General features: G+C 33.9%; 2 protein-coding genes across 2 annotated transcripts; one reads left to right on the plus strand and one right to left on the minus strand.

Annotated features, from left to right (window-relative positions):
- Positions 1-1,241: 1,241 nt before the first annotated feature.
- LOC134266905 (polyadenylate-binding protein 2-like) lies at positions 1,242-6,538 on the minus strand. The gene is made up of 7 exons (XM_062749112.1): positions 6,215-6,538; positions 5,582-5,696; positions 5,008-5,069; positions 4,701-4,807; positions 4,399-4,486; positions 2,563-2,687; positions 1,242-1,366 (listed from the first exon to the last, which is right to left on the minus strand). Exons 1-7 carry the CDS (start codon positions 6,356-6,358, stop codon positions 1,330-1,332), a joined length of 678 nt encoding a protein of 225 aa, XP_062605096.1. The 5' UTR covers positions 6,359-6,538; the 3' UTR covers positions 1,242-1,329.
- Positions 6,539-6,922: 384 nt separating this feature from the next.
- On the plus strand, positions 6,923-13,268 carry LOC134266894 (uncharacterized). Its single transcript, XM_062749098.1, has 4 exons — positions 6,923-7,011; positions 7,513-7,593; positions 7,982-12,025; positions 12,124-13,268. The coding sequence occupies exons 3-4, from the start codon at positions 8,014-8,016 to the stop codon at positions 12,552-12,554; spliced, it is 4,443 nt and encodes a 1,480-aa protein (XP_062605082.1). The 5' UTR covers positions 6,923-7,011; positions 7,513-7,593; positions 7,982-8,013; the 3' UTR covers positions 12,555-13,268.
- Positions 13,269-13,538: the final 270 nt, after the last annotated feature.

Here is a 13,538-nt window from a genome sequence, read left to right on the forward strand (position 1 = left end):
ATAACTTTTGAACATTTTACTATATGGATTTCATATTTCACATGTGTATTCCTTGTAATAAGACCTTCCTTTGGATACTGTACCAACAATTTCGACCTTGGAGTTCGACTTGCAATGGAGAAACTTCAATCCTCAATATAAGCTGCAATACCCTCAGGGGCATCAGTGTTCACAAACACATCTTGTTTTCTTGCATTTTGCTATTGATTTCCAATTAATTCTAAATGTATACAGCTCCATTATAATGCATAGTGGTATGAAAAATTGATCTTCAATCATATTTATCTGTACTGCAAAATGACATCAAAATTAATAGCAGAAGTATAATCGAATCCAATAAAAACTAGTACAATCAATGGCTAAAAAATTTAGATTTCTACGGGCTTAAAAAAAAAAGAAGTTTTTTTTATTCATACTTTATTGAATCTAAAAATCAGTAAATACACAGAATCATCTCCTCCAAGGTACTAGTATCCAGAAGATGGCCTCGTCTGTTGGGTTTCTCATCTTCATCCTCTGCCAGACAACTCTTTCCTCTTCTTTCCTAGTCATTTTCATTTTTTGTGTGTATTTCTTTTCCAAAAATCAAAATTCTATTTTTTTTATGGGGGTTATGCGATTTTTTTTCTATTCTTATTTTTTTTTTTCTCTAGCTTTTTTTCTTTAATTTCCCCTCTTTTTATTGATCTATATATACTAGTGAAAATAAACCACTCCAATGGTTACTTTTACAGGTTTGCAAAAAACCCTTGAACACAAATCATTTTACACAAAAGAAAACAACCAAAGCAAACAGAATTTACTTTTCAAACAGATGTACATTGGAGTGATTTTTACACAGTATTGATGCATGGCACCACTCAAAAAGCCAATCTACACCAATCTGCAAAAGAAACTAAGAAATAAATCACAAAGAAAATGGTACAAAAAAACCTTCCTTTGGACCCTCCCATATAAATCCTTCCTCTGGGGCTTTGTCCTAATACATATATGAACAGGAGAGGACAAAAACTAAGTATCGGTCAATGTATTGCACACATGAACATGATAAAAACAAGATGGGCACATTAAAATCTTATGGTTAAGTAATTAATCAATGAAAAAAAATATTTAGCTTTGAATCTTCATATTAGATAAACATTTCTATTTTTTTTTTCTTTAAAGATTTTAGAATATTTTGTTGGTTTGTGTTCTTTTTTTTTTTTTTGCTGTTGTTTCTTTTCATGTAAATGCCAAATATATTTGTTTTTGCTGTTGTAGTTTTCTTTTGATAGTTTTGTTTTTTTTTTTCTTTTTTAGTTGACGTTAAGAATTTGATGCTATATATCTTCAGTATGGAGAATAGAACGCAGCTCTTCTGAATCGACTGAAAAGAAAAACACAATAAAATCAAGTGATATTTTAGAACAATTATCTCTCTGGTGTAAGAAAGAGATTTCCCTATAAAACATAACAAATAATGTGCAATTTTCCCACAACTAGTGCAGATGACAAAACAGTTAAACTAAAATGAAGTCAATAACAAAATATAAACTAATGTCAGTGGGTGAATTTCTTAAGGGGGGGAAATAACTGTAATCTCTGAATTTTTTTCTCTCAATATAATAAAGCAGCAATTTAAAATTCCTTACAGTTCATTGATACTGATGAAAAGACACTAGGCTCCTATTTCCACTTTGTCAACATACAAGAACTTTGCATGCTGCTAAGAATTACTGGAACAAGTGCAATTTAGATACAACTTCAAATCAACATCATTCCAGGAATGCTAAAGTTGATGCTTATATTCTGAATTTCTGATTTTTCACTATTTTTACTCAATACAAGCTAAACACTCCTGAAAACTACAAATATACCAATATCTAAGTCCCCTGCATTACTACAGGATATCAAAATTTCTTCCAAATTCAAAATGCTTACCTATGTGGCTAAAAGCTTGTGAAACATAGAGGTGATATTTCACACCCAAAGTATCATATGTATATATGTATTAGTTCTGTGTAAAGTTACACATTCCACATTGTTAAATTTTATAAATCATACTTCTTCAAATTATAACGAATTTTATCAGAATTTTTTTGGTCATTATCATGAACTATTGCTGTTTTAAAAGGAAACATAACTCCAACTAAAATCAATTGTAAAATTTGATGGCAAACATTGGACAAAGTTGAATGAACACTTGACTTCTATCCAGAATAAACAGAAGCTTTATAAAGAACATATGGTGGATTTTACAAAATTGGTGAAAAGTGTGAAAACTGATAAAAAATATACTGAATTGTTTAAGATCAAGGATTCCATAACCAAATTTGTTGTTACTTTGTGAAATGCTTTTAATTCAAACCTTTATCTGATATAGTCACTTATTTTTTATTGCTCATCACTGTTTAACATAATGAAGTTAAAGAAGCATGGTTTAAGATGCAATAAAAAAAAAAAGATTGTTCATAATTCTACTCTGTTCAATATGAATATAACTTGTTTGCACTTGTTTTAAAAAAAATGTTTGAATGCCATTTTTTAAAAAGATGAACTTTAAACCCTCCTCAAAAGCATTACCTTGGTCTTCTAGGTGTGTACCCCCCTCCTCCATAGGGACTTCTGAACCTCCCCCTCGGCCTGAATCCCCGTGGTTTTCTGTTGGTTGTACTAATTCCTGGCCTGTTGGTTCGCTTTGCACTGACCTGTCAATTTTTAAAAAGTTCATAAATAGATAAGGAAAAGTGTTCTGAAATTTTAACCTAAAATAGATCTAGCTTTCAGAGTCAATTTGATCCTACATTCTCCACTACAATGCTTAATGGTTTGAGGACACAGAATTTACTTAAAGCTGATCACGACTCATAAATAGGCATATCATGCAATTTTCGATATTACTATATAGGATACCAGCACCAGGTTATACGTTTTGCATTCCATAAACCTGACTGCTTTATTGTCACAGGTATCACAGGTATCAGCACGGAATCGCCACCTGTGTTAATGCTGGTCATCTTGCGTTACCTTTGCAGGGATTTATCTAGCTATTTTGTTTTACTACCGTTTTATATGTAAAGGGGAAAAATGAGAGCCGCAGGCTGGATCTGAGCGCCGGAGGCGCGAGTATTCTAGGGGGGTCCGGGGGCATGCCCCCCCGGAAAATTTTTAAATAAATGGAGCAAAATCCTGCATTCTTAGAGCTTCTGAAGGCCATTTGTAGACCTTTACAAAGGCCACAAAAACTTCACTTTTTAGACAAAATATTAATTAACAAAAAAAAAAAATTAAACCAGGTCAATACTTTATTCAATTTTTTTCTCTCAATATCTATCACAAATCAATTCTGTTTTTCATGTTTCACTACTAACATTGTTTTTGTTGTTACTCCATTCTTCCGATCCATAGTGATATAAGCTCCGTCTTACTCATCTACACTTTTCTTTTTAACTCTGCAATCCAGACGTATATTTTGTTTATTTTTATTTTATTATTTTTAAATAAATGGAGCAAAATCCTGCATTCTTAGAGCTTCTGAAGGCCATTTGTAGACCTTTACAAAGGCCACAAAAACTTCACTTTTTAGACAAAATATTAATTAACAAAAAAAAAAAAAATTAAACCAGGTCAATACTTTATTCAATTTTTTTCTCTCAATATCTATCACAAATCAATTCTGATTTTCATGTTTCACTACTAACATTGTTTTTGTTGTTACTCCATTCTTCCGATCCATAGTGATATAAGCTCCGTCTTACTCATCTACACTTTTCTTTTTAACTCTGCAATCCAGACGTATATTTTGTCATCATGGACATGGCACATGTTTACCGATCAATATCAAATAGAAGCTTGAATATTCTACTCTCTCTTTTAAAAGCGTTTGAATGACTAGGATGGTAAATTAGGATATGCTGTTAAACTTCAATCGGACAAAAACGGAAAATTTCAATACGATGTTTTAAATATTCTCTGTTTAATCAGAGAATTTTCTACCTGAAAAGGGGAATTTTTCACTTTTTTCAAGAGGGGAAAGGTACCGTTTACCGGTAGTAAAAACAGCCTTGATAAATCCCTGCTTTGTTTACATTTAGTTGAAGTTATGTGTATTTATGTTTGTTTATATACTGCACTGACCTGTACAACTATAAATGTAAGTTTCTTTGGTATCTTACTCTCATGCATTGGATGAATTATACAGTTATTTTTGTTGCTACCGAGTACTGTATAGCATGTATCCAGTAACTATTGATTACACTTAACAGTTACCAAATTATAGCTCCATATATACGGGCCCTCAGATATAGTGAAAGTCTGATTGAATATGGCCGACACATTCCTTTGACGAACAGTGATCAACTTTAACCAAGACGAATCTTTTATCAAGGTTTCCCAATAATAGGACAACCCAATCCTTACCTTAATCTGTCTGCCTCCGAACAGTGATTCATCCAGGGCCTGGGCAGTGGTCACTGAATCTTTGTCTGCAAATTCCACATAGGCAAATCTACAAAATATTCTCAGACGTGAAGTCTATTTTAATTCTTGAATAAGGTATAATAATATTAAAAGAGGGCACTGAATTTATAATTTATTTTCATACTGACAAAATCATGGGTAACTCTATTTACAAAGTGATATATATGTACATGTAGTATATTGTATTAAAAACTCTTAATTCATTGTCTTAGAGGCTTACAAACTGTTTTAGAATAACTTACCCTTTAGGATGGCCAGTGTATTTATCACAAAGGATGGTGACCCTGTTGACAGAGCCACATCCATGGAAATGTTGTTCCAGTTCTTCTGCTGTGGCTCCATAATCAACCTGTGTATAAATAATTCCAATAAACAGTGAAAACATACCAAGACAGGTCATACCAAGACATAACACTATGCTATAGCCGTATTCATGCGAAATGTGTTTTACTAAACTAGTTTATTCATACCATCCGAAAAGGTTTATTCAATGAATAACTTTTTTTCCCTAAGGATTACAATGCAACACAGACTTTACTTAATACTTACATTTCCAACATAAACTGATCTGTTGTCAGCATCCATCTTTTCTTCCGGTGTTGGAAATGGACCTACAAATTAAGCATTTTATCATTAATACTTGTAAAATATTTTTGTGAAAGCATTGATACAGGCCTTTGTGCTGCATGTGTACTATAGATAGTTTTCAGTAGACCCAAATTAACTAGAGTTATTTCCCTTCGGCCGCCATATTGTGGGTCAACCTGCTCATATTCCTTCATAATTCAACCAACTTTAACTTTTTATACTGGCTATTGTGGGCTGGGAAGCATTGTTTTTCTGACAATTATACATTTGTTAGAGCCTCCTTTATTTCATAATGTTTATTCTATAACGATTTTCCCCCAAATATTTCTGCTACACCCTCGTATATTTGGTAGGACAAAGAGGGAAAAGTACTTGTTTGACCCACAAGATGGCGGCCAACGGGAAATAACTCTTGTTAATGAAAACTATCTATTGTATGAAATGTAGTTTTACCGATTAATAGGTCAGGAAATGTTTGGCCCCGTCTAAAATATTGTGTTGCATGAATAAATTTTAAATGAGATTTTCTACTTACTAGCAGTGGTAGGGGATGTCATGTTCATCTGTGTGTCTACTTCTTTCTGCATCTCTTTAAGCTTTTCTGCTTCCTCCTCCATCTCTCTCACTCTTGCCTTGATTGCTTCTAGTTCCTTCAAATTTAATAAAATGTCTTTATATTTTTTTCAAAGATCATACAAGATGGATTTCCATTAAAACTGAATATTATCGTACGTCTACTGTCGCACAGTCAACAAATTATTCACCAAAAATTCTAAAATAGTATAATTTTACAATTAGCTAGGTCATTTTGGCTGTGGTTTATAGAAAACATTGAGCTGATAACTTCTGTATATTCACTGTGAAGTGTAATTACAGCCTATATTTTACAAAAGCCCCATATGTTGTTACTTTGAGCACATCAAATAATATATTTCTATACTATCAACTATTTTGCCTTTATACTGAAAACTTTGCTTAAATTCAAGCTGTTTATAACTTTAATTCCTTAAACATTAGCATGACATTTCAATCTGATATTGCAAAAATGGTCCACATTGTGCTACATTTGAAACTAGGAAATGTAAACAAAGTAGGGCTTCTGAAATACACATCTGCAATATATGTCCAAGTTTCGATCCTTGTATGAAATTATAGACGGACTACCTACCGGGTCATCTGCCGTAGAATCGTCTGCAGCATTTGTTTCTCCTTCAATTTCCCCACTCTCCAATAACTGAGCTTCGGTGTCAAATTCATTATCATTTTCATGATCTTCGTGAAACTGTTCGGTTTCGTTGTCAATTTCAGACATAATGAAAGGTCACAGTCTACGATAAAAACGAAATTGAACACAACAAGATATATTAATTCATTACTGGTCGTACTTGAAGCAGAATTAGTTCTGTAATATGAGGATTACAGCTGATTGTTGTTTGTCCCCTTCCGCAAAATCCCTTTCTTCCAAACCGGCTTTATTTACAATAGCTTTTTAGACTTCGCTGTAAGAAGAGTTCCACTATTGGCAATCTAATATCAGTAAATAGTCAGTATGAACCATAGGTATATTGTTCAAGTGTATAAACAGTCAATTATTAAATACAAAACATATTTGCGGCTAATACTTAATTGAAATACGGTGAAAAGTGAAATAAATGAAGGTCTCGGTCAATCATTTTAGCATTCAATAAATGTGTACAACAGTATACGATATATTGATTTTAATGAAAATGTAGTAAATTCCCCCAGTAAGTATGTAATAACAATAAAAATGATCTTTCCACATCAAAAACGTTTGGAAATTAATCATGTTTATAAAAATTTTGAAACCGAAGAACAAAACAGATGCTGGGAATTCCTGAATGTATTGTCCTAACATCTATGGAGCGATTAGTCTCACCCTGCATTATTTATTTTGGAGAAAATTATGTACAACAAGATCACAACAAGGAATTAAGCTGCATCCTGGTTGGTATAGGAACAGTACTCTGCTCGTGTTTCACAATAAATAAATATGTTTTGTTTAATTGTAATTTTTCATGAATATCGAAAATCATTAAGATAATTTATGCAGACAGACATTTTGGATAAGAAAGGTAGGCGACAAGGTTAGCCAATTTGGCAGCCACTGTTAACTTGTCAAAGTAGGATCAGTAGGATCTTTCAAAGAACATCTTGTTTCCATTAGTGCAGCTTGATTGGTTTGATGAATGGAAAATTGTAACCTTTTTGTTAAGGATTTATAGGAATCAATGACACTGATCAGTATCTACAAATTTCTATACATAAAATGTTCCCATCAAAAATACTTTGTTAGAGATTTTTTTTTTTTTTTTTGGTAAACATCTCTAATGTTTTTCTGTTATGGAGATAATATCAAATATTATTGGATTTTTAAATAATGGCAATGATAAATTTTCATGTTTTTTACTGCAATTTGTTAAATGAATTCTCTTATCATATTCACAGAGGTGAAGGTCTCCTCAAAATGTTTCGCCAGAAGATGCAAACACTTTTAAAGAATATTTAGGACTGCATACACCTTGGTAGGTAAAAATTAAAATTTATACCTCTTGTTTTTCCTAGTTTATTAAGTAGTGTCAGGCATAACCATGATAACTGTATCAATAAATTTAATAGGTGATCAGAAAATTGAGCAATCTAATATACTATCTATTAGTATAATATGGGATACATTGCATTGCATGTACCCAGAACTCTTGTTTTACAATAAAGTTAAAGATCAAGTAGGCAACCAATCAAATCTTTTTTTTAAAAAAATAATAATTAATTTTTTGATTCATAATTATCAAAGCAAAATAACTTAATAATCGACCAGTTGATAAAATTTGTTCAAACCACTTGAACACATTTAGTGTACATGGTGATTTATCATTTAGTGTACATGGTGATTGACTAAATACAACTATTGTTTTAGAATTATGACCAGTAGTGTGAAGACGACTAAAAATGGAGGGAGAATCTGTCTGTCAAAACTACAAAGGAACAAACTTGGATGGAATCCAGGAAAGACAAATAGACACCGACACAGGGGATACCAAAGAAGACTTACTTATAGATGCCCAAAGTCCAATGGAAATATGTAATTCCAAGAATAATGTAGAAGTCAAGAGTTATTTAAAACACACAGAACAAGAAAACACTGGAAAGGGGGTAGAAAAATGTGTAACAGCCAAGGAAATAACAAACATACATCTAGAAATCCATGAAGTAATAACCAATAGTACTGAAAACCAAATAATCAGCCATGGTCTAAATAGTTTAGAGAGTAGAGTAGAAAATGTAATGTCAAATCATGATGTAGTAGATGCATTCAATCTTACAAGCAAAGATGTAAACCAGGAGCAGGTGTTGGAATCAGGTCAAGAGCCAGATAGGAGGCTCATCAATGATAATTCTGAAAAGCATAATATTTCACCAAATTCCTGCTGCAATAACCTTCAAATACTCAAAGCAGATGATATAGAATGTATGCAAAACCAAACAGGAGAAGAAAGTTTAGCAGACTCAAATGTTAATTTCTACAAAGATGATAGTTTAGCACAATCAAATGTTAATTTCTACAAAGATGGTTTCAAGATACAAGTTAAGGAAGAATGCACCGAAAACATAGATGGTCTGTGCAGGCGCGATACAGATTTTCTTTCAACGACTGGAAATATAGATGAGCAACAAAGAAATATAGCAGTTAATGAGGCAATGAATCTCAATGAACTTGTTACAGAATCTGAAAATGTACCAAAACATTTAAATTCAGCACCAAAGAAAAGGGGAAGACCCAAAGGAAAAAGTTCCAGTAAAAATAACCCCAAGAAATCTAAGAAAACTGTTCCAAATAAAGAGAAACAAGTTTGTGGCAAAAAGAGCAAATCAAAGGGGAAAAAAGCATTGAATACAGAACCAAGCAAAATAAATAGCAAAACCAATAAATTCAAAGGTGCCAAAGAAATGAGGGTTGAGATCTCAAGACTGAAGGACAGTATTGGGGGTAAAAACCAATATGGTGGTCTCCAAAAATCTTCAAAGACTGTTGCAAAGAACAAAAGCACTTCTAAGAGAAAGAAAAACAGCCAGATTTGCAAAGAATCCAATTCACCAAAGAAAAAGAAGGCAAGAGCTGAATTATCTTTTGAACCTGATATTTACATAAAGCAGGAATGTGAGTCATCAGAGGAGGACAATTTTGACAATGACCCAGATTATTTTCCAGTCAAAGAGGAAGCAGAATCTCCAGTCCTTGGAAGAAGAAAGAAGCAACGAATAGGGCGTCCACCAAAAATTGGAGACAATCCTTGCAAAAAATGTGAGGCTACATTTCCAACAAAAAGACAGTTACAAGCACACCAGAAAGTCCATTCCATCCCTAAACAGTACTGTCGCTTCTGTGATTTTGAAGCCAAGTCAGTTGTGGTTATGATGGAACATGAAGCCAAGCATACCCATGAGAAACCATTCAAGTGTGACCATCCAGATTGTGAGTATGCTTCCAGATCACATGTAGATTTGCAAAGACACAAGTCTAAACACTCCACTGAAAAGAAATACAAATGCCCCTATGAAAATTGTGACTTTACAACCAAATGGCAGAGAAATATCCGCCATCATGTCTTGCGTCACTCTGATGAGCGTCCTTATCCTTGCCACCTCTGTATTCAGGCATTTAAACGTGTTCAAGATCTCAAGTATCATTTATACCGCCACAATGACAATAAACCAATTGCTTGTGATGAATGTGATTTTAGATGCAAAACCAATTTTGAGCTCAAATGCCATAAGCTCAAGCACAGTGATGTTAGAAACTATGCTTGTACCCACCCTGGGTGTACTCAAAGGACCAAATCAAAGAGTGACTTAACCAAACACATGAAAATCCACACAAACCAAAAAGATTACATCTGTGATGAGTGTGGAAAGGGCTTCAGAACCAGGGCCTGCTTATCTAAACATCTCCAGAGACATTCTGATATTAGACCATTTTCTTGTGATATTTGCAACAGAGCCTTCAAAGTCAAAGTGGCCCTGAGGAAACATGTTGCTCTTCATTCAGAATATCGACCATACTCCTGTGAAATGTGTGGACAGAAGTTCTCCAGCAAGTCCAATAAAAATGTTCACATGAAGACCCATGATTACTCAGACAGGCCATATCCTTGTCCCATATGTCCATATGCAGCTAGGATCCAGGGTCATCTTTTATCTCATATAGGATCCATGCATGGCAATTCTTATGCTTATTTTTGTGAAGCTTGCAAGAAACCATTCAAAAGATATGGACAACTAAAAGTGCACCATGTAAGAATGCACCCTGAGGTTGATTTTGGAAAGTTGAAAACTGAAAATCATATAATTCAGAAAAAAAGAAAAGATACTGCACTTTTGAAATGCTCTTGTGATGAAGACACATTTGCTGGGGTTGATGACTGCATAAATTCTGTTTTAACAAAAACAAGAGAGGCTATAAAAGTCAAAGAAGAAGACGAGTTACCTTCAGAGTCAGAAGAAAGAGAAAGAAATGAAGATTCTGAATATTTGCCATCTGCTATGGAACGTGAAGGACCTGAAAATGCTCCTGATGCCCCCATTATTAAAGAGAAAAGAAAGAGAGGCAGGCCAAAGAAAAACAAACCTAGTGTGCAAATCCAACAACTGAAAGTAAAACAGGGAGGAGGAGACATGAGGGTACAGAGTGATATTGAAAAGTTACACGAAAACCTTATTTTGTCTGAAAAACTCTCAATGACAACAGGGAATGACGATGTTAAGGATGTCAAAGATGACAGTATTCTTGAAAATTTGAATACAGAAGTCACCTTGACTCCATTGATCAATGATGAAATTACAGAAGACCTTCAAGTTGCAGAGAACTCCAAGAATGACGATTCAGCTGAGGCTCCTGCAACTCTAACCATTTATGAGGGAGGATTTAGACTGCCCCTGGCCACAAAGGGCTTTGAATTTAATTTTGACAAGACTGGGAAAAAGCCCAAATCTTGGTTCATGAATCCAGACAACATGCACAAAGGTGCTAGGGAACATCAGATGAAATACTTAGCCAGGAAAGACACTGAGTATAAATATTACTTAAGGGCACATAGGAAAAAGATGGTAGGCAGGAATAAAGTCCTAGAAAGCTTGGAGAGAAGAAGGAAAAGTGCAGCCAAAAGATTTGCGACAGGTTCATCGAATTTAGTCAAAAGACGTCACGGTAAGGCTCCATTCAGGTTCACCAAAGTTGTGGAGGAAGATGACAATAGTGTTGGTACACAACAGCAATCCAAAACTGCTGCATTTTCATTGCTGGATGACATTCCTGGACAAACTTTACCAAAACTCATTTTCAAAAAGAAACCAGACCAGCAAGAAGAGTATGAGTGTATCCAAAAGGAGGAAAACAAAGTGGACATGCAAAGTGAAAGTAATGAAAACAAAGAGATAAAGGATGTTGAGGGTAATCAAGGCAATGAGCCTTTGGGGGATTGTTCGTCTATGAAAACTGTTGAGGAACCATTAGGGAGCCATTCATCTAGTATAAAAACTACTGAGGAACCGAAGAAGGGAAATGTCCAAAGTAATATTAGAGTATGTTTTAAAAAGAGAGGGAGACCAAAAGGAAAGAAACTAGTGAAAGATCATCTGAAGAACCCAACAAAAACACCAAAGGGGAAAAAGGGCCAAACAAAGAAAAATTCTCAGCTTAAGGATAAGAAATCAGCAAGCAATAAATGTAAATTACAAACTAAGAGTAAGAAAGTAGTAAGAGAATCTCAAGAAAATTCTAAAGTCAAAAAGAAGGGGAGACCAAAGAAGAGTGAACTAGAGAAATCTGTCCAGAAAAAGTCTAGAACATCCCGGGAAACCTCTGTGACTCCTTCAAAGAGAGGTGGAAGGAAAAAGACTCAAGATATGAACACTCGCAAACAGTCTGCAGTCGGTAAAGGGAAGAGAGGAAAGAGACCAAAGGGTGAGATGCAAATTCATGCTTTTATACAAGATTTTGCCCTGTCTTACCGGTAATGGCTATTACATATACAATATTTGATTGATTTTGTTGTTTTGTAGGTGACTTTGTTATTGAATGGGAGACTGGAGAGCAGGAACCATCTTTGCCCATAAAAAATGAGGTGGTGGATCCAGAACTCTCTAGAACGGAACCAGAGATTGCTGCAGTGCCTGCAGATGGTTGTTCAGGTAATGCTAGTACCGGTACTGATGTCCTTATACCAGAGAGATTAACTGTGGTGGATAACACTACCATGGAGGCAGTAACCAGTATAAAAATAGAACCTCAGGAACAGGTCGGTCACCATGGAGATTCTAATGATGGCAGCCGGGCCAGTCACCATGGAGACTGTAAGGATGGCAGCCATGCCAGTCACCATGGTAACTGTTATGATGACAGCCATGATGTTAATGATGTCCCCCTCAAACTAGAAAGTAGAGTACCTGATGATCTGCTGGTTATGAAGGATTATGTTAATGATTTAGAGTAATTGTGGATATTTGAATTATTAAAGGTTTTGATTGGTGTTGTGTTAAAAAGAGTCAATATTAATGTTATGATTTATTTATTAAGGAGTGTATACAAAGCTTGCAATGATGCAGGACTAGAAATTATTTCCATTCCTGGAGTATGGCAAATTCTCTAGTTTGAAAAGCAGTAAATCTGTTGTGTTATTATTAGTGCTCAATGGTTATTTTATATGTTGTCTCTATTTTTTTAACAGTCACTTTTACATTAGCTGATCATGTTATGAAGTTTTCGAGTGTTTCATCATAGAATTTCAAAACATCTAGTAATTGGTGTCTGATCAATTTTGATCAATTTCAAAAGTTTATGAAGTTATTTCTACTCATTTTTAAGAATTTTTCTTGGAGGAACACATTCTAAAAGCTTAAATATATTATCCTTTCCCAATCATTTCTGAATGAAGCAGTAAAAATTGAAGTTGGGAATCAAAGATAAAAATTATTTGAATTGCTATACAAGTGTAGCACAAATTTCCGAATTGCTTCTGACAACTGCTAGGTTTTGACCTTATTATAAATTTACACTCGAAAAATTTCTTAGAATATGAATATTATACAGAATTGTATCATGTCAAATTGGTATAATGTAATTTAGGAGTTGAAATCTAATTGTGACTGAAAATAATAATGAAAGAAACTATAATTTTGTAATGACATCATTACATGGTAAAAATGTTATGTACTAACAGTACTATGTTCAGTACATGAGAGTATGGATTGGGAGATATTCTTCATAGCAATCTCAATACACGTTAACTTCTGTATCTCATTGATTTTTTCTTTAATACAATACATATTTGGAAGTTAGTTGGAAGCCCAAACCATCTTTTCTTGTATGCTTTAACCTTTTCTTTTATGCTTTAATCTAAATATATCTCAAATTGAAACCTTTCTTATATATGAAGTGTGAGATAAAAAGGCCATATTTTAAAAATTGTTTGGTTGCC

The sequence above is a fragment of the Saccostrea cucullata genome, unplaced genomic scaffold (assembly GCF_032062105.1).
Source record: "Saccostrea cucullata isolate Sc308-1 unplaced genomic scaffold, CSIRO_AGI_Scuc_v1 ctg243, whole genome shotgun sequence".
In the NCBI taxonomy this organism is placed as follows: domain Eukaryota; kingdom Metazoa; phylum Mollusca; class Bivalvia; order Ostreida; family Ostreidae; genus Saccostrea; species Saccostrea cuccullata.